The sequence below is a fragment of the Stomoxys calcitrans genome, chromosome 4 (assembly GCF_963082655.1).
Source record: "Stomoxys calcitrans chromosome 4, idStoCalc2.1, whole genome shotgun sequence".
Classification (NCBI taxonomy): domain Eukaryota; kingdom Metazoa; phylum Arthropoda; class Insecta; order Diptera; family Muscidae; genus Stomoxys; species Stomoxys calcitrans.
Genome location: NC_081555.1, coordinates 164,222,347 through 164,247,206, shown reverse-complemented (window position 1 = coordinate 164,247,206; position 24,860 = coordinate 164,222,347). Strand labels below are relative to the sequence as shown.

General features: G+C 36.3%; 1 protein-coding gene across 5 annotated transcripts in view; it reads left to right on the top strand.

Moving 5' to 3' along the window:
* LOC106088524 (cAMP-specific 3',5'-cyclic phosphodiesterase) overlaps positions 1-24,860 on the top strand; it is a 692,903-nt gene that overhangs the window by 404,025 nt on the left and 264,018 nt on the right. The window contains exon 1 of one of the 5 annotated variants that reach the window (XM_013254148.2): positions 11,707-13,079. The exons of the other annotated variants lie outside the window; for them this stretch is intronic. Within the exon in view, the coding sequence (XP_013109602.2) occupies positions 13,027-13,079 (53 nt within the window). The 5' untranslated portion in view covers positions 11,707-13,026. Of the gene's footprint in view, positions 1-11,706; positions 13,080-24,860 lie in introns of those variants that run through there. 5 annotated transcript variants of the gene reach the window in all.

Sequence of the window (24,860 nt, the reverse complement as noted above, 5' to 3'; positions counted from 1 at the left end):
TTGCTTCGGTTTGTTGGTTGGCTCGTTGCTTGAGCTCGCTGTTCCTGTGTTTATTTCCTCCATCTTTTGTTGGTGGCAGGCGAATTTACGGATTTTTTTTGTTCTCGCGTATTTCGGTATGATGGCCGTCGTTTTACAAACGCAGTAAATTTTGCACAGACGACGATGATGATTTTCGATGATTAAAAGCATGTAGTGTGTACGTTTCAAATGTGCGTGCGTTAGTGAGTGAGTATGTCGATGTCGTCGCTGTCGTGAATCCCAATGATTATTATTACTTTTTTTATATATTTTTTTTTTTGGTGAATGATTCTTTTGTAAAGCAAAACTACAACAACAACAAGCAAACCATACAACCATGAAGATGGTGATAATGATAATCATGTGTGAACTTGTGCGTGTGTGACTTCGGGTGTTGCAAAGAGTTTTAGAGAAAATTAATAAATTCTAATGGATTTTTGTCGGCAAAAATCAATGCAAAAACATCTTCAAAAGATTTTTGTTTTCTATGATTAAAAAGCGAAGCGATGGTGGATGGGGGCACCACCAAGTGACAAAGAAAGAGCCGAGAATAGTGTGCAGAGTGTGACAAGTGAAGTGAAGTGTGGTGTAGCTGCTGCTGCATTTTTAAGTAATTTTGCAGAGTTTTCTTTGTTTTCCGCCATTGTCTGCCCCCGTCTAGCCTAAGTTGAATGAACTCTCTTTGGGGGTGGGATGCAGCAGCATACACACTACATGCCCTTTGTAGTTTGAATGCGGAAAATTAAAAAAAAAAAACCCACTTTGTTATTCACTCACCAAATAAAGTTTTAAGAGCCTGCAAATAGCAGCCGTGCCAACGAAAGTTATTTGTGAGAATTATTACCAACTGTCAATGGCCAAATGCATTCCGTAAGCCTCAGAGTGAAATATGGCGAAAATAAAAAAAGGTCGTAAAACCAAAAATGTGTAAAGCTAAAAAATATATGAATTCCAAGGGGCCATACGTAACAGAGGGCGAGATTAACAGATTTCCTCTATACGTTTGCTCCTTGTACCGGTTTTAGTAAAGATTTTGTGGCTTTGCCTCAAGCCGAGGAAATGAGAAATATTTGTTTGCTTTTAAATTTAAGCAACAAAAATAAGAAAAAAATTAATGCAAGATTATTAACAGTAAAAATAAGTGCAACATACAAAATGTTAATTGCTTTATAATAAAAAATAGCCAACAAACCTTAAGAAAATAACCTAATGAATACTGATTAAAAAAAGCGGCGTGAAAAAAATATGTAAAAAGGTTCAAAAGCTTCCAATTCCACTATTAAGTCATCCAAAAAAAGTGAAATAAGGAAAAAATGTGCAAAAAAAATTGAATAAAAAAACGTGCAAATAGAAACTTAAAAACACAGGAAAATATTTATATAAAACTAATAAACAAATAAATTTTATATTAATAACCGCCAACTTTTTGCTTAAAATCTGTGCTTAAAATAGTGAACAAATACTTTGACACATTGTAAAAAATATCATCCTTTTTAAAAAAATATTTCATGGAAAACTTTATTTCCCTCCATTTTCTCAGTCCTCAATCTCTGGAAAAATTAAGTTATCCAATAATTTTGCAAATTGTTAACAATAACCAAATGCCCCTAAAAGTATGCTTTAAAAACACAAGTGCGCCTCAATCAAATACAAAACAAAAATTTTGTAGTCTCGTGCAACATGAAAAAGTTTTCAAAAAAAAGAAATGTGGCAACAGAAATTTAAAATAAATTAATTAAAAAAAAAATAAAAAATAATACAAATATTTAAAAAGTTTGGTAGTGCTGATAATATCCCGCTTAAATATCTATCGTCTTAGAAAAAAATCAAAAATTATCTAGAAACAAGTAGAACAAAACGCATAAAGTTTGATCCGGAGGAACCCTATGTATCCAAAGGAACAGGAGCAAACTTCTTACCTATCAATTAGTGCTATACAATTCAAGTTTGAGCCCTATGTATCCACCAACATGAGTTTTGCTACAAATTTAAATTGCATATTTTGCCCATGAACATTGCTCTTAGGAACAGGGGCAAACTTTTCACAAATCAATGAGTGCAGTCAGATTCAAGTTAAAGCTCAATGATAAGGGCCCTCCGACACTTTTTGCAAGAGAAGTTTTTACATGGCATAGTACCTCACAACTATTGCCAGCATTAGGAGGGGAAAACCATGATGGTCTCGCCAAGATTCGACCCTAGGCGTTCTGCGTTATAGGCGGACATGCTAAACTCTGCGCGACGGTGGCTTCCTATTGCCTACCAGGAGGGGAATTGCCAGCATTAGGAGGGGAAACCCACCGGGGAAACCCACCGCTAAAAATCTGATGATCTCGCCAAATTTAAAAATTTTGATTTATTTTGAGATTTTTCCTTTAAAGAAAAAAAATCAGGCTAATTGTACCATGAGCATGATTATTAACATTATGAAAAATTATATACTAATTACCGAAAATAAATGGTTAGATGTTTCCATGCTTGGCTAGGACCTCTTAACAGTGGACAATATCTTTTTATAGACCAATAGAGGCCATGTTAGTTGTGTGCATAGAAGTGAACATTTATAATTCCTTAACGTGAGTGTTTGTGTTTGGTGTAAAGTGTTCAACTAGTTTAAAGGTGAAACGCCAATGCCTAATGTACTCTAGAAGATAGGAGCATTATACAAATCTGACCGACAGACGGACATGGCTAGTGACTTACTTTAATTGGCTATGACACAAAATTTCTCCGATTAGCCGAAATTTCCCAAAATTTCCAAGCGCCTCGATCTTTTGCGCTACTTCTCCAATCTCCGTTAACCAGTTTGGATATGCCTTTCACCGCTTGATCTTTCCATCAGAGTTTTAGTCGTCCCGATTTTCGTGTACCACAGTGCTTGCTTTAAAAAAACTTCTATCGCTGCACAGTGGCATAGAAACGAAAAAACTAGTTAAAACAAGTAAAAGAGTGCTAAGTTCGGCCGGGCTGAATCTTATATACCCTCCACATAGAGCTGGCAAACCAACGATAATCGCAACATTCGATATTTTCGATAGTTTTAATAAAAAAATCGATAGTATCGGTGCACAGTGGCATAGAAATGAAAAAAACTCGTTAAAACAACTAAAAAAGTGCTAAGTTCGGCCAGACTGAATCTTATATACCCTCCACCATAGAGCTGCCAAACTATCTATAATCGCAACATTCGATATTTTCAATAGTTTTAATTAAAAAATTGATAGTATCGATGGTTAGGTTACCTAACCTTAGAGACTAACTTAGACAATTTTAAGTCCATTGTGATACCACAGCAGCGAGAGAACAAGGCTTCTGGCAGGAATCGAACCCACGACCCCTGCATTGGTAATCCAAGCACGCTACCAACTCGGCTACCGTGGCGCACGATAGTATCGCTACAATCGTTAATTTCCAAATACCAATATTTCAAACGAAAACGAGAAGTAAAAATCAGGAGATCGATTTACATTGTTGGAATATTAATGCACAGATAAATTCAAGGATAATAAAGTCAGTTGGAAGTTATGAGAAAAATCATTCGACAAAATGCTAGCCTAATCGGATGAAAATTGCGCACTCTATAGGTGCTATGTATCTTAAAGGATACATTCAGTGTCGGATTACTTATTTGATTTAGTTTCTAAAACATTAAACTTTTACGATAGTATCCATCGGAAGAATATCAATCGATACTCAGTCAAAAAATTAAATATCGGTAGTGCTATCGATATTTTGACAGCTCTACTCTACCATGGATCGCACTTGTCAAATTCTTTGAATGGCTTTTTAAATATATACATATGAGCTACTTCAAGTTATTAACCAATATGGAGCGTACTTATCATGGCTTTTAGAAGTCATAGAAAAATACCACCTCAAAAATTTCAGACAAATCGTGTAAAAATTGCGTCCTCTAGTGCCTCAGAGCGTAAAATTGGGAGATCGATTTATATGACAGCTATATCAGACTATCAACCGATTTAGGCCATACTTGGCTCAGTTGTTGGAAGTCATACCAAAACGACCTATGCAAAATTTCAACCAAACAGAATAAGAATTGCGCCCTCTTGAAGCTCAAAAAGTCTAATAGGAAAATCGGTTTATATGGTGCTTATATCAGGTTATCGACGGTTTCAGACAATATTTGTCACTGTTGTTGGAAGTCATACCAAAACCACCTATGCATAATTTCAACCAAATTGGAAAACAATTTCGCCCTCTAGAAGCTCAAGAAGTCTAAGCGGGAGATCGGTTTATATGGTGCCTATATTAGGGTATGGACTGATTTCGACCATACTTGGCACAGTTATTGGAAATCATTCCTCAACGATATGTGCAAAATTTTAGCCAAATCGGTTAATTACTGAGCCCTATGGAAGCTCAAGAAGTCTTATCAGGAGATCGGTTGATATGGCAGCTATATCAGGTTACTAATCGGTTTGAACTACATAAAGCATAGTTGTTGGTAGTCATAACAAAACGCTACGTACAAAATTTCAGCCAAATTGATTAAGAATTGTGGCCTCTAAAGGCTCAAGAAGTCAAGACCCAAGATCGGGATATATGGCAGCTATATCAAAACATGGACCGATTTGGCCCATTTACAATCCCAACTGACCTACACTGAAAAGAAGTATTTGTGCAAAATTTCAAGAGGCTAGCTTTACTCCTTCAAAAGTTAGTATGCTTTCAACAGACAGACAGACGGTAGGACATGGCTAGTTCGACTTAAAATGTCACGACGATCAAGAATATATATACTTTATGGGGTCTTAGACGCATATTTCGAGGTGTTATAAACAGAATGACGAAATTAGTATGCCCCCTTCCTATGGTGGAGGCTATATTAATATTATAAAACTGTAAAAAATCTCAACCTTTTTAAAAAAATATTTCATAGAATGGTTTATTTCCCTCCATTTTCTCAGTCCTTCATCTCTGCAAAAATTAAGTGATCCAAAAATGTTGCAAATTATAAACAATTACCAAGTGCCCCTAAAAGTATGCTTTAAAAATAAATGCCCCTCAATTAACTACATTCTAACTGTTAAACAAAAAATGAAAATTTTTGAAACTGAGGCAAAACAAAAAAATTTACTAAAACTCAAGTTAAAAGAAAAATTTAACTATCTTATTGCATTTAATCCGATCCTATGAAATTCAGCCGCACAGCCAGGAACTATTAAAGAACCCTCTGTGCAAAATATCGTATGAATCGGTTAACAAATAACCACATTATTGACCACTGAACCGATTTCGACCATAGTCCGCAAGCTTTTGGTAATCGTAGAAGAAAGTGTAGTGCAAAGTTATGAGAAGATCGGGTGATGTATGCTCTTGAAAAGGCTCTAGAAGTGAAAGTCGGGGAATACTTGTGTATGCGAACTATATCTAAATCTGAACCGATTTCCATCATACCATACCACCAGTAATATCGAGACTCATAAGAGAAACCTTCGCTCAAAATTTCGTCAGAATCGGTGCACAAATGACAATGACAATTCCAATATTAGTCCAAATCGGATGGACGTATATAAATGGGAGCTATATCTAAATCTGAACAGATTTCTTCAATTTTCAATAGGCTTCGTCTCTAGGCAAACAAAAGTATGTGCCTACTTTGAAGACGATCGGATGAAAATAGCGACCTGTATTTTGTACACAAATGAACAGGGACAGACGGACAGACAGACAAAGCTTAGTCGAAACAAAAAGTGATTCAGAGTCGATCCGTATACCTATCAATGGGTCTACAAATGCATTTAGTTATAATACCCTGTACCACAGTAGTGGTGTAGGGTATAAACATTTTTAGGTGAAAAAAGAAAAGAAATATCTTTAAAATTGTTTTCTTTATAAAAGTGTCCTTGGAAAAAAAACAATAAATACTTCAATATAACCAGTCCACACAAATATCCAAAATATCTCCTCCGTCAAAGATAGTTTCCAAATCGGTATTTTTTTAAGGAAACTGACTGTGCTAGCTACAATTATAGTTAAAAGCAATAACATTTTTGTATGAGTTTAGGGGACATGTGCGGCAGTTATACTCAAATATGCTGCGACTTGAGACACATTTTCAAAAAATTCGGTAATAAATGGATTTTTTATGGGACTTAAACTATCGGGAAGTATGGTATCTAGATGGACAGATGAACATCTCACCATCATCATTTACTTTAGATCGTATCGTATTGGGTCGCCTCCTTCGCTATCCTTGCGGATTCAAGTCTAGGACATTTCTCACTATATTATCTCGCGGTCGGGATAGAATGTGACCCAAGAAAATCCATCCATTTTCTCTTCCGAAATTCTACATCGACAGGGGAAGTGTTTGTTTTTATTTGCAATTCTTAATTTGAAATACGATTTGGCCAGAAACTTCAAATTATTTGTCACAGGCAGTGATTTATAAAAATTTGGATTTTGCGGGTAGTCGTTTGTGTCAACATTCAAGTTGTATAATCATATTTAAAAAATAAATTTCACACTACTGTTGAAGATTCTGACTTTTGTATTATGCGAGATGTCACTGCATCTCCAATCTTTGTTGAGTTCAAGAAAGGCGCTCCTGGCCTTGGTGATATATATGCGTATTTCTGCTTCCGATCCTCCGTTCTTTATTATTTTGCCACCAAAATAGGAGAAGTTGTCAACGTCTTCAATGCCTTGGTCATTTATAGTGAGTGTCAAATTTGATGTTACTATCCTCATCAATTTCGTCTTTGCTGTGTTTATCTTCAGGCCTTCTATGGCAGTATTTTCATTCAATCGTTCCAATTTCGCCTTAATCCGCTCAAAGCGATGCGCAAAGAGGAATATGTCATCGGCGTAGTCGATGTCTCCTAGGAAGTCGTTTATGCCCCAACGTATGCCATAGGGTGCCTCAGCATTAGCTGCTTCTAATACGGAGCCTAATAAAACTAAAAATAGCGTCGGAAATAGAATGCAACTCTGCCTCACTCCTTTATCGATCCCGAAAGGTCGCCTCTCTTTTCCATTGAAGGGGACTGAAACTTTAGCATTCCTTTACAGCTCCCGATTTTTTCAGGGATGCCCTTAGTCAACAGCGTCTTCCACATTAGAGATCTCGAGACAGTGTCAAACGCACGCTCAAAGTCGGTGAATAAAAGGTATAGGTGTTTATTAAGTTCTGCAGACTATTCAGGAGTTAATGTGGTCGACACAAGAAAATTCTGGACACAAAACTGGAACAGGCAGTTTTCCTCAAAATGCTGTCAAGTGCAGGCGAAATACGCTGCAGAAGTAATCTTGCCATCACTTTATTTATTGCGTTTAACAATGTAATCCCCCTCCAGTTTTTACGCTGGGTGAGGTCACCCTTCTTTGGGATTGTTAGCATGATCCCTTTTTCCTTACCGAGGGTGATCGCTTGAGCTATGGGGTGTGCCCGATACCATACCATTGCCAGGGCCGGCTAATTTACCGTTTTTGAGTGGAACCAGAATGGCTTCAATTTCTTCGCAGGTGGGTGGGGCTGTGGATATATCCCCGCGTGGGTTTCGGCGCACTGGGGGATAAGAAAGGTCGGAGTTTACGTTCTTTGGCCTTACATTGTTGCTGCTCATTTGTATTATTGACTCGTAAACACAACGCATGTTTCCAATGTTAGCTGCATTTTCGGCTTGCTCTCTCAGCATATAAAAATATATTCACTTATCTCTGCGAACTAGGCGTTTGACCAGCGAGACGGTGGCGCGATATTCAGTCCTGGCTGCGGTTTTTTGTTACCCTTGATTTTGCCCGTAGCACAGCGTTGCGTAGACGTTTCCGGTGTTATATGGGTTGCCCAAAAAGTAATTGCGGATTTTTTATATAGTCGGCGTTGACGAATTTTTTCACAGCTTGTGACTCTGTAATTGCATTCTTTCTTCTGTCAGTTATCAGCTGTTAATTTTAGCTTGCTTTAGAAAAAAGTGTAAAAAAAGTATATTTGATTAAAGTTCATTCTAAGTTTTATTAAAAATGCATTTACTTTCTTTTAAAAAATCCGCAATTACTTTTTGGGCAACCCAATATTTCCTCCAAAGTTTCGTTGCTTATCCATGGTTTTTGGGATCGTCGAACAATGCCTATGATAGAGGTGGCCTCGTCTCCTTACATGCTGTTAAGTCGTTACATGCCGTTAATGTTGTCTTGTATTCGCGCGATGTTTCGGGGTCTTTTAGGTTTAAGAGTTTGAACTTTGTGCTTTTTGTTTGAGTCCTTTTTGCGACGGCTGGTCGTAGAAGTAGAGTGGCCACTAAGAGCATGTGATCACTAGCGATGTCGGCTCCTCGTCTAATTTTACATCCATTTTTACATTTGCTGATAAGTATTGGGTTGCCCAAAAAGTAATTGCGGATTTTTCATATAGTCGGCGTTGACAAATTTTTTCACAGCTTGTGACTCTGTAATTGTATTCTTTCTTCTGTTATTACTTTTAGCTTGCTTTAGAAAAAAAAGTATATTTGATTAAAGTTCATTCTAAGATTTATTTAAAATGCATTTACTTTCTTTTAAAAAATCCGCAATTACTTTTTGGGCAACCCAATACATGGTCGATTTGATTACGGGTGTTCCCAAGCATATTTGTCTATATTTTTATGGGGGAATTTTGTGCCTCCAATAAGGAGCCGGTTTCTTGCGCATAAATCAACCAATCTGTCGCCATTGCCAACCGTGTTCTGAATTTATAGGTCGTCATCGGGGTGTAATTTCTTGTTGATGTTTCTATAATCATGATTTTTACATGGATGGCGGATTGGGCAATCGCATCGGTACATAGTACTGGGGCTGTCAGCGATCCTATAGGCCGGGTTTTCTTGATGATAAATCTTCTGAAAATCTGTGAACGCCACCGTTGGCTTTTTATTTTGGCACATCCTCTGCCGACCCTACTGCACGGATCCATCGGGTTCGTATCCATGCAAGCGGGACACCAACTGCTTGTGCTTACTTTTTGGTTTGCTATCTAATGAGCTTTGCCCCAATCCACCACCTGGGGAGGCGTCCCATAGGAGAAGTAGCATGGAAACTCCGCGCGGAACTGTGTTGATGTAGGGTATAAAAAGGCAAGGAAATATTTTGTTCATTTTTGCTTGGAGAGCACCTATTTTTTTCATGTATAAAATGAAAAATATTGTAGTTTAATTTGTATTACTTAAATTGGTTTTTCGGGGGGTTCTTAAGGTTCTTAAGGCCCGGTTAACTCTACCATTTAGTTGGGTAACCCTTTTGTGGTCTTCAATTTGGGGGACATTTTGCAACTAACATTTTTAGCGAACCTGGGAGATATTTGGCCAAAATCCTTGCACGTTTTGGAAAAAGTCATTAGAATTTCAAATTGTTCTCCTCCTTAAAGTTATCTCGAAATGTTCTTTTAGGTTTTTAGGATCAGACCAATAAATCTTTGTTTTTAGTAGAAAATCCAGGGTTAAATGCCCCTAGGGCATATAAACGGATGAAGCTGGCTTTTAATGCATTTTCCATTACATCTCTATGGAAATTATGACCCATTCTATGAGAATTCTTAGGTTTGGAAACCACACCATACCATGAAAAAGCACCCCCAAACTGTTATGTAGCCTTCATCAAAATTTTTGGCTTTTAAAGTGAACTAAGAGTAGGGGATAGATAAACAGACTTTTTCCTAAAACCGGTTTTCAAACTATTCGAAAAATGAGTTTTTTTTTTAAACCGGTTTAAGTATTTGAGATTTTTGAAAACCCGGTTAAGCCGGTTATTTCGTTATAAAAGTAAAACCTTTTTAGGTTTCTTTAAAGTTTGATATATTTTCGCTTAAGACAGAATTTCGATAAACCCGGTTTATCAAAAACCCGAAAAATGGGAATTTTCAAGAAACCGGGTTGTATATTCGGCTCAAAAACCCGGTTTTCAAAAACAGAATTGATCATCCTAACTGAGGGTGAAGTTCTTGGCAGTAAATGTAACCCTAGGAGATAGATATAGTCTTCTTATTAACCGATTTGACTTCGTGAGTCCCTAAAGGTCAATCATGCGGCAAATTGCTTTCTTTAGTAAAGTGCTCACATAAGATAAGTTTATAATGTGGGTATTTTGAGCAAGATTCATGTTGGTGTATATCCAAGTTTCGGCCGACTTTTTGTCTAAGCTTTTCATTGTACTTGTCTCTCTGAAATATTAATTTAATGAAAATGCTCAAGCAATCGTAAAGTGAAAAAATATATGTATGTAAAAATATTACCCTGTTACCCACATGCTTGTGCAAGAGCAACCCAAAACGAAGCATATTGGTGTTTAAGTTAAAAAAGTTGTTTTAGTGAGTCAAAACTATTAAACTTATAATTTTGGGAAAGTTAATAATAATTAATACATTCCTCAAATTTAACATGTCTCTAATACAAATTGCAATTTTACGTGTTTTACTATAGCAGAATATGCATTAAAGAGAAAATCTTATAAACAAATAAAATGCAGTGTGATTAAAGTCTCCGAAAAATAACTCCATTTTTGGCAATACTGCAAAGCAGGCAACTATTTGCCAATGTAAAACCAAAATCTTTATTAAAACGAATGTTTTAGAAACAAAAATTAATAAAAAGTCAACATCAACAACAACAACAACCCAAAGCTCAAAGCCAAATTAACAACAAAAACACCAAGAATAAAATCTCATCATCACCATCCCAAAGTCTTCCCCGCAAAAAAAAATAAAAGAAAATCCCAGCATAAATACCCAAAATTAGCATAAAGGCCACCCTCGCACAAAAATTCAAGCAACACATTGCCCATCAGCCAGTGGCTGCAGTTTCTCTGAGTGTATTACATACACATATCATACGTTTGCTCTTCGGTTACATCTGATGTGTGGTGTGTGGTGGTGTTCTCTGGATACGCAAAGCGAGCAAAGCCAAAAACACACAAAAAGAGACAGCATAGCTTCAGAGAGGCCAGAGCAACGAGTCAAACATGTGTGTGCCCCAGTGAGAAGAGAAAAATGTTTGAAAAATTCTAAAAAAAATATAGAAAAAAACCAAAACTTGTTTAAACAAAAATAAATTAACAAAAAATCAAAGATAACCCAAAGAGAAAATCTGCTCAAAATATAAAGAAAAAAGTTTAAAAAAATAGGCAAAACACCACTGCGGGTTCAGTGGAATGTTTGTTGCGAAAAGACCAACAAACCGAAGAAAACAACAGCAAAGCGCAAAACAAAACACAACACAAAAGCAATCAAACAAAAAAAAAAATTAAAACAACGCGGCTTTTGGCCCATGGAGGAGCAAACAAAAAAAGAAAATTATGTAAAATTTGTATAAAACAAAATAAAAGTAAAATCTGAAAATTCCAATTGCAGTGTCAAACCAGCAAAAAAGTGTGTGAAAATTAAAAGCCTTAAAATAAAAAAAATCCCCCAGCAATCAATGAGGCCTAGTGAATTCAAAAGCAAGCCAATAAAATAGTGCAGTGTCAAACCTAACCTTAAATGTTGTATCTATTTCTGTCTCAACCACACCACACCCTCTTCCATTAAACCAAAAGAAATCCCAAAAAAAGAAAAGAAAGGCAAGCATTTAAATCTTAAATAAAAATAGCCAATAAAAAAGGAAAACTTCCTTCTTGTGTGTAAATAAAGCTCTGGGGTGCCCTTTATTAAATTTTTTTTTTTTGTTAACAAACGTCTAAGGTCACCGGGTTAAGGTGGCGTCCTCCAAAATAAAAACATTGGAGGCAAAGGCTTTGCATGGAACAACACCACCTCTTCACACAACAAATGCCGCAACTGATAAACAACAACAGCAGCCACCACAACAACAACAGCAGCAACAAAGAAAACTATCACATGAGGAGGAAGTCTTGGTCATACGCAAAGTTCGACGTGAGCAACAACATAGAGATAACAAAGCAACAACAGCAACAACAACAAGCATAACAAACAAATCAACAATTATCAACACCACCATCTCCACCACCACCGCCACCAACAGAAATTCTGGCTGCTCTGCGGCAGCCACCACAGCCAGCACACCACGACCTACGGTAACAACAACTACAACATCGAGAATTTCAAACAGGCCACGTACTTCGGTAACATCCTCCTCATCCAATTCATCCTCCTCCCATAATAATTCAACAAATTCCCGTAAAAATATCAGACTACAGTTGCCAACACAGCAACAGCAACAACAACAATATCAGCACAATTTACGCTATAAACTTCAACCTTTGGTGCAGCAGCAGCCGCAGCCCACGCAACAAAGTAAATCCCACAAATCTTCGCCTCCCCGCTCTCTAATAGCCACACAGAAATTCACCTCCAAACAATTGCTCAAAGCCACCACAAAGGTGAAAAAGAAAGCCAAACAGCTGACCTTCGATCACACCAAGTGTTTGATAAATGTGAAAGCTCCAACCACCGCTGCCACAGCCACAACAACTTCAACACCCCCACCGCCTACGCTCAGCACAGGCTCAGCAAAAATCTCTAGCAATTTTCGTAAATTTTCTTTACCGACCAATTTACCACAACATTTTCCCCATAATCCATTGTCTACAATAAATTCCCCACCTCTACTGAAATCAGATCCCTCATTAGCCTTTAATCACCATCATCAGCAGCAGCAACAACAACAAAAGCAATTGAAATCAAAATCTAAAACTACTAGGCGTATAACAAAATTTTTAAGAGCTGCCTCTTCGGCTTCATCGAATTCACCACACATCAAGGGTAGGCGTAAATCGTCAGCCGCCTCTATTGTTGAGACAGCCCTAGCGGCGGCTGGTGTAACTCTAACCCCAGCATCGGCGTCGTCAGCTTCGGCCACCGAACTTTTGGGTGCTAAAACTCCAACACCAGCCTCACACTGTGGTGATTTTAATTGTGGCATTGGTGGTGGTGGTGGTAGCGGCGGTGGCAGTGATAAGGGCAGCGGAGCTGGAGTTGTAAATTGTGAGAGTGGTGAAGAGGTTGGCAACGAAACCTCAACGTGGTGCGGTGGTGGTGTTAACTTTCTAGTGTATATGGTTTGTTCATTCTGCTGTTGTTGTTATAATTTTCGTAATTCACCCACAAGGTAAATATTTCGAGGATCCCATTGAACTGATTTATGATAATGACTTTAGATGGTAGTTAAAAAAAAAAAAAAAATTGCGATAAATTTGATTTTTGTCTTATTAAGCCTTCCTTCCCCTTACCAAAATGTTTTAAAAAAGAGATGGTTGCATTGATTTTGAGCGAAATTTTTTTGTAACGTTCTGGTACCTCAAACTTTGGGGTCAAATAACTTGAGGGAACGCCCCAAATTAACATATAATATGTAAAATTTCCCAAGAACACAAAGGAACATATCAATGAGTGCAGCCAGTAAAAGTTTATCCTCAATGATCCTTTTTTATGTCGGGTCCCAACGACACCACTTAGTGGGGAAGTTTCAACATGTTAGAATACCTCACAAATGTATCCCGACGGCATTCGAAACCAGGCGACCGGCGTCAAAAGTTGAACATACTAACCTCAGCGCCAGGGTGGCCTCCTTGAACTTGAGTCAAATGCATTGTTTTTAAGAGTAGAGTAAGAGCTTGATCAATAAAAAAGGTCCCAACCTCCTAATAGAGCACCCACCCCAAAAACCCCAAACCGGACATGTTTACCGATTTGTACAATATGGGTACCAAATGAAGCGTCTTGAGAAGTTGAAAACGAATCTATTAAAAACATTTGGGATAAAATGCCTACCCCCACCCTCTTTAAACTTCCCAACTGGCCCACCTACTCCCTAAACTCACCAACCGAACAGGAAGATTGACTATTTGAAACTTAAATGTATGGTTTTTGGAGTGTAGAGTACCATTAGGATATAAAAACTGGTCTCCGATTGTTTGAGGGCCGTTCCACTCCTAAAAAAGCATGTAGGCAACCCGGGACAATTAGATACCAAAAATTTTAAGAATATTTTACCATGAACATGTGTTGGGCCGTCCATCAATAACCACGCTACCGCCTTTAAAAATGTTTATATTGAGCTGAAATTTAACACACATCAATTTTTTTCCCAACGCCATGGGATACCTCGAAATATTGATCAGAGATCCCATAAAGACTCTCTACTAACTGATACAGCTCCAAAATAAACCAATTTCGGGGTTTTTTTATCCAATTTTGGTGAAATTTCGCACTAACAGTTATGTTATGACTTCTAACATCCGTGCCCTGTACGATCCAAATCGGTCTAAAAACTGATGTAGCCCCCATATATACCGATCCCCGAATTTGAGTTATTGAGACCCTAAAAGCCTCAATTTTCACCTAATTGGACAGAAATTCTACACAAAGTCTTCAGTACCGACTTTCAACATCCTTGCCTATCATGATCTGAATCGGTCTATAAGTTGATATAGCCCCTTAAAACCGGTTCCCGAATTTGACTTCTTGAGGCACAAAAAGCCTCAATTTTCATGCGGTTTGGCTGAAATTTGGGACAAAGACTTCTGTTATGATATCCAGCATCAATGCCAAGTCTGATTTGAATCGGTCTAAAAACGGATGTAGCCCCCATATAAACCGATCCCCGGATTTGGCTTCTTGAGGTCTTAGAAGCCTCAATTTTCACCTCATTTGGCTGAAATTTGTAAAAGCCTTCTGTACCGACTTTCAATTTCCTTGCCAATCATGATCTGATTCGGTCTATAAGCTGATAGAGCCCCTTATAAACCGGTTCCCAAATTTGACTTCTTGGGACACTAGAGCCTCCATTTTCATGCGATTTCGCTGAAATTTGACACAAAGGCTTCTGTTATGACTTCCGGCATCCATACCAAGTCTGATTCGAATCGACCGATGAACTGATATTGCCCCCGTATAAGCCGATCCCCGGTTTTGACTTCTTGAGCTTCTAGAGTCTTCAATTTTCACCTTATTTAGGTGAAATCTGGCACTTCTGTTGTGAGATCCAACATTCATGCCGAGTATGATCCAAATCGGTCTATAAGTTTATATAGCCACCATTTAAACCGATCCCCGGATTTGGCTCCTTCAGCCCCTAGAAGCCTCAGTTTTCATCCGATTTGTCTGAAATTTGGCACAATGACTTCTGTTTTCACTTCGAACATTCGTTCCTATTCTGATATTAATCGGTCTAAACACGGATTTAGCCCCCATATTAACCGATCTCCGGATTTGATTTCTTGAGCCTTAATTTTCCCATAATTTGCCTGAAATTTGGCGCAAAGACTTCTATTCTGATTTCCAACACCCTTACCGAGTATGATTCGAATCGGTCGATAAGCTTATATAAACCCTCATATAAACCGATCCCCAGATTGGTCCTCTAGAGTTTCTAGAAACCTCAATTTTCATCCGATTTGGATAATGTGGTACAAAGACTTCTATTGGGTTGCCCAAAAAGTAATTGCGGATTTTTTAAAAGAAAGTAAATGCATTTTTAATAAACCTTAGAATGAACTTTAATCAAATATACTTTTTTTACACTTTTTTTCTAAAGCAAGCTAAAAGTAACAGCTGATAACTGACAGAAGAAAGAATGCAATTACAGAGTCACAAGCTGTGAAAAAATTTGTCAACGCCGACTATATGAAAAATCCGCAATTACTTTTTGGGCAACCCAATATACAAATATATGGGAGCTATGTCTTAATCTAGACCGATTTATATGAAATTTTTCACTCGCATTGGGACTTTAAATAAAACAACACACGCTTAATTGTGTAGAAATCGGGCAAAAATTGTGCCTACCACAGCCTTTACCATGCCAAATTTGTAAAGATCGGACCAAAATTGTGGCTTCTGCAACCTTAAAAGACCATATCAGATGAAAGATATATGTGGGGGTCATATTTAAATCTCAACCGATTTTTAAGAAATTTTTCCCACATTTGAGGACTATGCCAAGTTTTGTAAAGATCGGACCAAAATAGTGGCTTCTACAGCCTTAAAAGGCCATATCGGATGGAAGATATATATGGGAGCTATATCTAAATCTGAAACGATTTTAATGAAATTTTGCAAACTTATGAAGGCGTCAAATAAAGCACCCCATACCAAATTTTGTTAAGATCGGACCAACATTGTGGCTTCTACAGCCTTAAAAGACCAAATCGGATGAATGATATATATGGGAGCCATATCTAAATCTGAACCGATTTTTATGAAATTTCGCACACTTATGAGGGCGTCTAATAAAGCAGCTCATACCAAATTTTGTAAAGATCGGACCAACATTTTGGCTTCTTCAGCCTTAAAAGTCCATATCAGATGAAAGATATATATGGGAACTATATCTAAATCTGAACCGATTTTTTTAAAATATTGCACACTTATGAAGACGTCAAATAAAGCACCTCCTACCAAATTTTGTAAAGATCGGACCAAAATTTTGGCTTCTACAGCCTTAAAAGGCCAAATCGGATGAAAGATAGATATGGGAGCTATATTTAAATCTGAACCGATTTTTATGAAATTTTGCACACTTATAAAGACATCAAATAAAGCAGCTCATACCAAATTTTGTTAAGATCGGACAAAAATTTTGGCTTCTTCAGCCTTAAAAGTCCATATCAGATGAAAGATATATATGGGAACTATATCTAAATCTGAACCGATTTTTTTAAAATATTGCACACTTATGAAGACGTCAAATAAAGCACCTCCTACCAAATTTTGTTAAGATCGGACCAACATTGTGGCTTCTACAGCCTTAAAAGACCAAATCGGATGAAAGATATATATGGGAGCTATATCTAAATCTGAACCGATTTTTATGAAATTCTGCACACTTATGAAGACGTCAAATAAAGCACCTCCTACCAAATTTTGTAAAGATCGGGCCAAAATTGTGACTTCTACAGCCTTAAAGACCATATCGGATGAAAGATATATATGGGAGCTATATCTAAATCTGGACCGATTTTTATGAAATTTTGCACACTTATGAAGACGTCAAATAAAGCACCTCCTACCAAATTTTGTAAAGAACGGACCAAAATTTTGGCTTCTTCAGCCTTAAAAGTCCATATCAGATGAAAGATATATATGGGAGCTATATCTAAATCTGAACCGATTTTAATGAAATTTTGCAAACTTATTAAGACGTCAAATAACGCGCCTCCTACCAAATTTTGTAAAGAATGGACCAAAATTGTGGCTTCTACAGCCTTAAAAGGCCAAATCGGATGAAAGATATATATGGGAGCTATATCTAAATCTGAACCGATTTCGTTCAAAATCAATAGCGTTCGTTCTTGGAGAGACTTGGGCAAAATTTCATGACAATCGGACAATAAATGCGACCTGTAACTTGATCACAAGAATGCATGGACAGACAGACGGACATGGCTAAATCGAATCAGGAAGTGATTATAAGCCGATCGGTATACTTATCAATGGGTCTAGCTCTTCTCTTTCAGTGCGTTGCAAACAAATGTGCAAAGTTATAATACCCTGTACCACAGTGGTGGTTTAGAGTATAATGAGGTAACTTATCATTGGGCTCATATGCAAGTTTCCGCATAATTTCATCAAAATCAGTGCAGACTTCGCGATATAGCTACCCAATTAATGTCCCCATATATTTTGTGTAAAATTTGCAATGTCGGCAGACTAGCGAGTTAGCTACCAACTCGACTACCGGTGTCATGTCTGTGTAGCTTTGATTGTCTATATTTATATGTGCAGCATTACCTAACCTCACATATAATGTATGTCACATTTATACTTTTTTTACAAACTGGTAGGTCAAGGTATTTATTTTAGGCCTATAGAATTATCAAAAAAATATAAGTAAACAGTTTCTATCTATTTCTAGACTCTCAATTGCAATATGGTATTCTTAACTTAACTTTTGTACTTAGTTTTCCAAACTTCAGTACAAATAAACGTTGTTACTATTTACCCTAACTAAATCAAATGATCCCCATATAAATTTATAAACGTTGCCTATCTACTATTTCCCCCCATTCACCATATCTCTTATTATTAGTCAACACTTCATTACTTTTATTCTAGTCTATTGAAAAAGCAAAAGCAAAAAAAACTAATCAACTACAAATGTTTAATTAAGGCATAACATTAAAAATACCATACTAGAAGCATTTCAGGCCAAACTCAAATACCATTCGTTTAGCTATTTTTATTTCTTCTTCGATTTATTACACTTTGGCTGTTTGTTAGCCCAAAAGTGTGTCTTATTTTATGCTGTTTTTAGATTTATTACAGAGGCGTGTATGTAGTACAACTACAAAGAAAGTATCAATCGATAGTTTGTTTATTCGTTGGTTAATGAGAATTTTTGCAAGAGTGACTCTATTTTTGGTTGTAAATGAAAGTTTTTTCAAATCGTGCAAAACTGCATCTATAACTAATTGTGCTGTTATAACCACGTATATTGGCCCTAAGCCAATCTCAGGTTATATCAGGGTAGACGTGTAAGGAACATCTGAACGACTTTTGCATATAAAGGCCAATATTTCAACGTCCTAGATGGCGCGGGAGCTTCTTGGTAGACCCATGAAATTGGTCGCCTTGAACTTTGGAAAAGTTATTTCGAATTGTTTTCCCATTTCCAGGATAGTGGAGTGCCCTTAAAACACTGCAAAATACTCCGCCAGAGGTATACAATATCTCTTGTGGTTATAACATCAGCCAAACGGGATAGTAACTGAGCCCTCTAGAGGTTAAAGCACTCAAACCTTAAGATTGGTTTATATGGCAACTATTTGAGGTTATGGACCGATGGCAATCGGATAACAATTGCGCCATCTAGGCGCTCAAGAAGTCAAGACCAGAGATTGGTTTATATGACAGCTTTATCAGGTTATATATGGATTTAGATCGTACCCGCCAAAGTTGTTGGAAGTCCTAACAAAACGCCACTTAAACGCTTTCAAGCAAATTGAATAATAATTGCGCCCTCTAGAGGCTCAAGAAGTCAAATCGAGAGATTTTTGTATGGCAACTATGTAAGGTTGCGGTTATCAAAACAAAACACATGCGAAATTTCAGCCAAATCGATTAAGAATTGAGCCTTGTAGAGACCCAAGAAGTCAATATCCGAGATCCGTTAATATGGCAACTAGTATATCAAAACATGGACCGAATTGGCCCATTTACAATCCTAATCGACCTGCAATAATAGGAAGTATTTGTGCAAAATTTTAATCGCCTAGCTTTACTCTTCGAAAGTTGGCTTACTTTTGACAGACAATTGTTGGAAGTCAATAGAACACTATCTGTAAAATATTAGCGAAATCGTACAAAAATTGTGGCTTCCAGGAGCTCAAGAAATCAAATCGGGAAGTCGGTTTATATGGGAGCTATATCAGATTACAGAACACTATCTGCAAATTTTCAGACAAATCGGGCAAAAATTGCACCTTCCAAGGGCTTTATGGGGTCCTAGATCAATATTTCTAGATGTTACAAACGGAATGACTAGATAAGTATACCTCCATCCTATGGTGGTGGGCATGAAAGCTGAATGCATGCATGCGCAGGAGATAATTCAAATTTCATAGATTCTACCATCTTTGCAAAGTCGACAATTTCACATGTTGATGACTTTTAGTTCTATCATTGTAAGTTTCATTTCATTTCATTATGACTAATGCCAAGTTTTTAATTTCATTTCTATTCGTTGAACCAAATCTTGTGTGTTCGTTCTAGACTTTTTCATATATTCTGCAAAGGGTGTTGTATTTATGCAAATTTTCTGATAATTCGTTCAAAGTGATATGTATCACCATATTTACGAATTCTTAGTGTAACCAAAGATGCCACAAATATACTCCTTTATTCCGTTGGTGTAGTATCTCGGCAGCACTTCCTTTTAATGATAGCAGGAGTTCAATTGCCTTGTCGTTGTCATTCCATGAATTTCTGTAGGCTACAGTTTCGAACTGGAATTTGAAGATATCAAATGTTGTAGATCGATCAAACGTTGGAGTTTTGATTTAAGTGGCGTTGTCGTTAACGCGCATTGGGCCAACTTTAATTTTCAGTTTTGAAGTTTCTTCTCGATGTCCAGTAGCTTCTCGACATGATTTTCTTATAAATATCGCCAGGATTTATAATATACAGCTCCTTAATATGACCTTCCACGTTTTACGCCCTTCTGTTAATAAATTAAGAGAATTCCTACAGTTTCTCGTTCGCAGTTTTAGAGTTTTCTAAGAATCTTTCCTTCAACCTTCAGGAATTTTCTTCCATCTCTCTGGAAGTGTCTTCCTTTCTAGAATTGTCTTCCATTATTGTTCGTTTGCAATTACTTTACTCAACAATGATTTGTTGATCTACTTACTTGCTTTACGACTCACTAACTGCTGTTTGCTGATACGTTTGCAATACGCGTTTTCAGATAAGACTGAAGGCCAAAACAGAATGAGTGCGTTGAGCTTTGGTTTTGAGAGAATCGTTGCAAAAACGCAACTCTGCACACAAATTCCACAAAAGCAACGCGAGAAGTTTTAAAAATTTTCAACTGTGACGCTTGAAACTGAGTGTCATTCGGTGTTGCCACATTTGAAGTAGTGTTTTTGGGCGTCAAAGTTAAAAATTGTTTAACTTTTGCGAGTTGCTTTTTTAACATTTGTTGCAGAGATGCATTTTTCAACTCCACGCTCCTCAATGCGCTTATTCTGTGCTTTGTGCCACTACCTGAAATACCTCTTGCTGGCCCCATCGATGTTTCGAGAATACCCAATCTGGTAACTTTGATATCTAGTATCCTCTCGATAACATGAGTCAAAACACAACGAATAAGAGAAGAACAATGAAGAAATCTTAGGGAATACCAGGATGCACTAGTGAGGTGAGATCATGCGAGCAGCTGAGTATAATTTTTTTATTATTGTTTTTATTTTGCAGTATATCTAAATGTCAAAGGCTTGATTTCACAGCTGTGATATTTTTCTAAAATCATAAAAAGGTGTTGTATTTGATCCTATTCCACACATAAGTAACAAAACAGTGTTATAATGATGAAAATACAAATATAAACCCCATTTCTAGAAGATAAGTTGTAAAACAAAGTTTATTCCTAAAACCACTTTGACATTTCAATTTACGGCATTTGCCACTCAAGGTAGTTTCGTTGGGAGTAGATTTTTGTTGTTGTGCTAATGACACTACCTCTAAATTGTATCATGAAGGAATAATGGAAACAATATGTGATGACGTAATAAGAGCCGTTATAATTTGAAATTTAAAATAACTAAAATTAAACACAAGCGACATTAAAATTAGTAAACCCCAATTATTACAATATATTCTTGGTAGCCATGTCCGCCCGTACCTCAGTCTATCGAAATCGCGATAGCGGTCGAACGAATTAAGATAACCTCTTGAATTTTTGCACAGATACTTATTGTGGAAGGTCGTTGCGGATTGCAAATTGGTCATATCGGTTCAAATTTGGATAAAGCTCCCATATAAGCAGATGACCTGATTTGACTACTTGAGCCCCTGGAAACCGCAATTTTTTCCCGATTTGGCAGAAATTTTGCATTAAGTGTTTTATTGTGACTTTCCATAACTGTGCAAACTTTAGTGATTTGAGCTTAAGATAAATAACTTAATTTAAAGATTTTCTAGTTGGGTGGACGAATGATTGTTTACTAAATATTAAAGAAATTTTATCCTTCACATTGCGTCTTTTTTACAAAGAAAAAATTTTTCTAATGAAGATCGAAAATTTGTTGAATAATTTTTTTTTTTTGTTTGTAGTATTTAAATTAAAATGTATTTTACCATCTTTATTATAAAAATTTTTTACTTTACTAATTCTAATCATTTTCTTTACAGGTATGTGTTCACATAACAATTATGCTGATACTCTAATTATAATGGTTCGAATATCCGATGTAACTCGTATGTATAAAATAGACTTAGATTTTAAGAATATTGCAAACTTCAACAGCAGCAATTAAATGTCCTAGATCTTAAGGATTGTTATGAGGATTTTTGAAATATCAAAGTTATAAAAGGAAAATGGAATAATAATACAGACTAGTTCTAACCCAAAACTTTTTGTATTTGGTAAATTTTTGGATTATTTTTTACTTCATGAGAGAAGTGTAAATTTTTTCTCAGTGTTTTACTTGCAAATCGCCTTGGATCTAAGGCAATTTATTAAACTATGGCGGTAGTACAAATTTTGTCACTTTGATGATAATGCCATTAATCCAAATATATTGACCACACTTTGATTACTGTTATCAGATTTGATCTGATTTATAATATTTTTAAAATATTGAAAAATGATTAAAACTTATGAGATTTGCATGAATGAAAGTGGGGCAAAACAAAAACCCCCCAAAAAAAATTAAATACAAATTATTGTGAATTATTAAGTCGATTTTTTCTTGACAACTCTACTATATTCCATATTCCAAATTATCTCTGCAAATCCCTAGAATGGCTTGAATGCGTTGTCTTATATTTCTATAAGATTAAGTGCCTGTGCCACTAATTTTGTGCCACTGAAAATGAAAGATTTCCCTTAGAAAGATATGAGAGAAGAGAAAAACTGTACAGCCTGTCCCACCAATTATACTTCACTGAAATAAATGGCGCGGTTCACTTCAGTGTCTATTTTTCCATTATGAAATCAGTTGTTTTTGACATTAAGGCACAAAAAGGCACAGCTGATTTCATAATGGAAAAACAAATGATAGAGTGATTCGAAACACTCATTTGAGTGACAAAGAATTAGTGGTACAGGCTGTTAAGTTCTTCCCTAATATCCTTTTTAGAAATTTTTCAAAATGCGAAGTTCATATTTGGGTCGTTTTATATACCAGTCAAGCGGATTCGATAGATTATGGATAAATAAAACGCTCTTTCCGCTTAGCGCTTTCTACTTTAAACGTTGGCAGCACTGACACACATCCAAAATAATCAAATCTCAACAAAACAAACAAAATAAGTCATTTTAATTTTAAATAAATGTTTCTCGGAGTTCATAAATGTGACTTTTTTAAAATCCTAAGGAATTTTTTACCTTCCAGAACGTATAATCATTGAATAAATATGTTGCGTTCTTCCTTTTAATTTTTGTCATTCAGATTGAATGATGACACAACATGTTTTTAATAATCTGCTATAAGATACGCCGCTTAGCTTATCGGGGATAGCATTTTTGTCCATACAAACTTTAGCGAGAAAAGCAAGAAAATCCGCTTAATGGGTAAATAAAACACAATTGCCTATGTCGATATTATAAATATGGCAACATCGACACAAATTGTTCCCAAGATCATGCAAAGTATACATCAACATCTTACAAGGCTCTTTTTGAGATCTCCCCTAACAAGTGATTGTATCTGTATTTAGATTGTTGAAGTTTTTCTCTACTGAAATAGTCATACCTCCAAATGTCAAAGGTTCTGATAATAATTTTTAACTTTCAACACACCTCTTGTGGCAACTCTATACATGCAATTATCAACCAACTGAACTTCGTTCATTACTAAGTGATGGGAACTTTTAATGAAATCCTCTCATAAATTCTTCAGAAATTTTTGACAGCTGTCAAAACAAACAACAAAATAACAAGGCCATGCAACCGCAAAGTAACGTATAACGCAACAGCAAATTAATAAAGTTTGGGTAACTGACACCGTCTACTTATTATGCGAAAAGGGTCTGAAAACAAAAGAGAGTAGGTTTTAACTGTTTCCCATAACTCCAATTATTTACAAAAAAAAATAAATTAAAAGTTTCTTTAAACCACAAAACCCTTAACAAATGAAGTGAAGCATATAAAGTGTATTAGGAGTGAGATGGCCCTACCTCTCTCTCTCTCTCTCTCTCTCTCTCAATCCATACATCCCCCTTCTTAATGGTTAAGGAAGTTTAAGGGAAGGCCAACTGCCAACATCTGGAAGAAGGTCGTTCAAAAATCCCATGCAAACCAAATAACATCATACAAAGCCTCATAAGTAGAAGAAGAAACATTTTTTCTCTCTCAACTATCTCCCCACAACATATCTTTTTTCGTTTCCATTTTGAAATGTCAAAAATCAACCACAACATTTCGTATTTGACAGTTTACACAAAATCAAATAGGGCAAAATGTAAATGAAATAGAAATCACGTAAATGCCAATGCAGAGATGTTGAAAAAAAAATCTCTACTATATGGCATATGAAGAAGAGAGATGCTTTAGCATCTTTGCCATAAGAAACTGTCAAATATTTTGACATTTTCCCTTCAAACACTGGCTGTGTGTGTATCTAGGGCGAAAACATTGAACACCAAAAAAAAAAAAACAAGAAAACAACAACAAGCCTACTCACAAAAAAGGGATCCAAAAATGAGATAAAACAATCAAAACAAATGCCATCGAAGAAAACGTGGGATAGGAAAATCTAAAGCATGCGCTGTGTGGCCCCAACTCACTATAGCAAAATATGTTGTGGTCTCTGCCGCAGTCGCTGCTGTAGCCAAGTTTCTCGCAGCACATGAGAGAAAACAAAGCGGCAACCATGCCATTGTAAGGGGCAAATTTTTGTAAATATACACAAAGAGATAACAAATGAGAGAGCTTAAGGTTTTGCAATGATTTTCCCTACAAGTTTGGTGTCTCACTAAGGCTCGCGATCAGTGTTGCCATACATATCAGTTTTAGGACATTCATCTAAATGAATAAAAAAACAAACAAAAAAGGAAAATACTGTAATATGAAAGAAAGTAAAGAAAATAAAATAAGATTAAATAAATAAAAAAATAGCTACCGTAATTTTTCGAATAAAAAATACCTAAGTATGTATATAAGAAAAACATTAAAAAAAGGAAATTGAATAAAATAAAATAAAATCCAAATAAAATGAAACGGAATGAATTG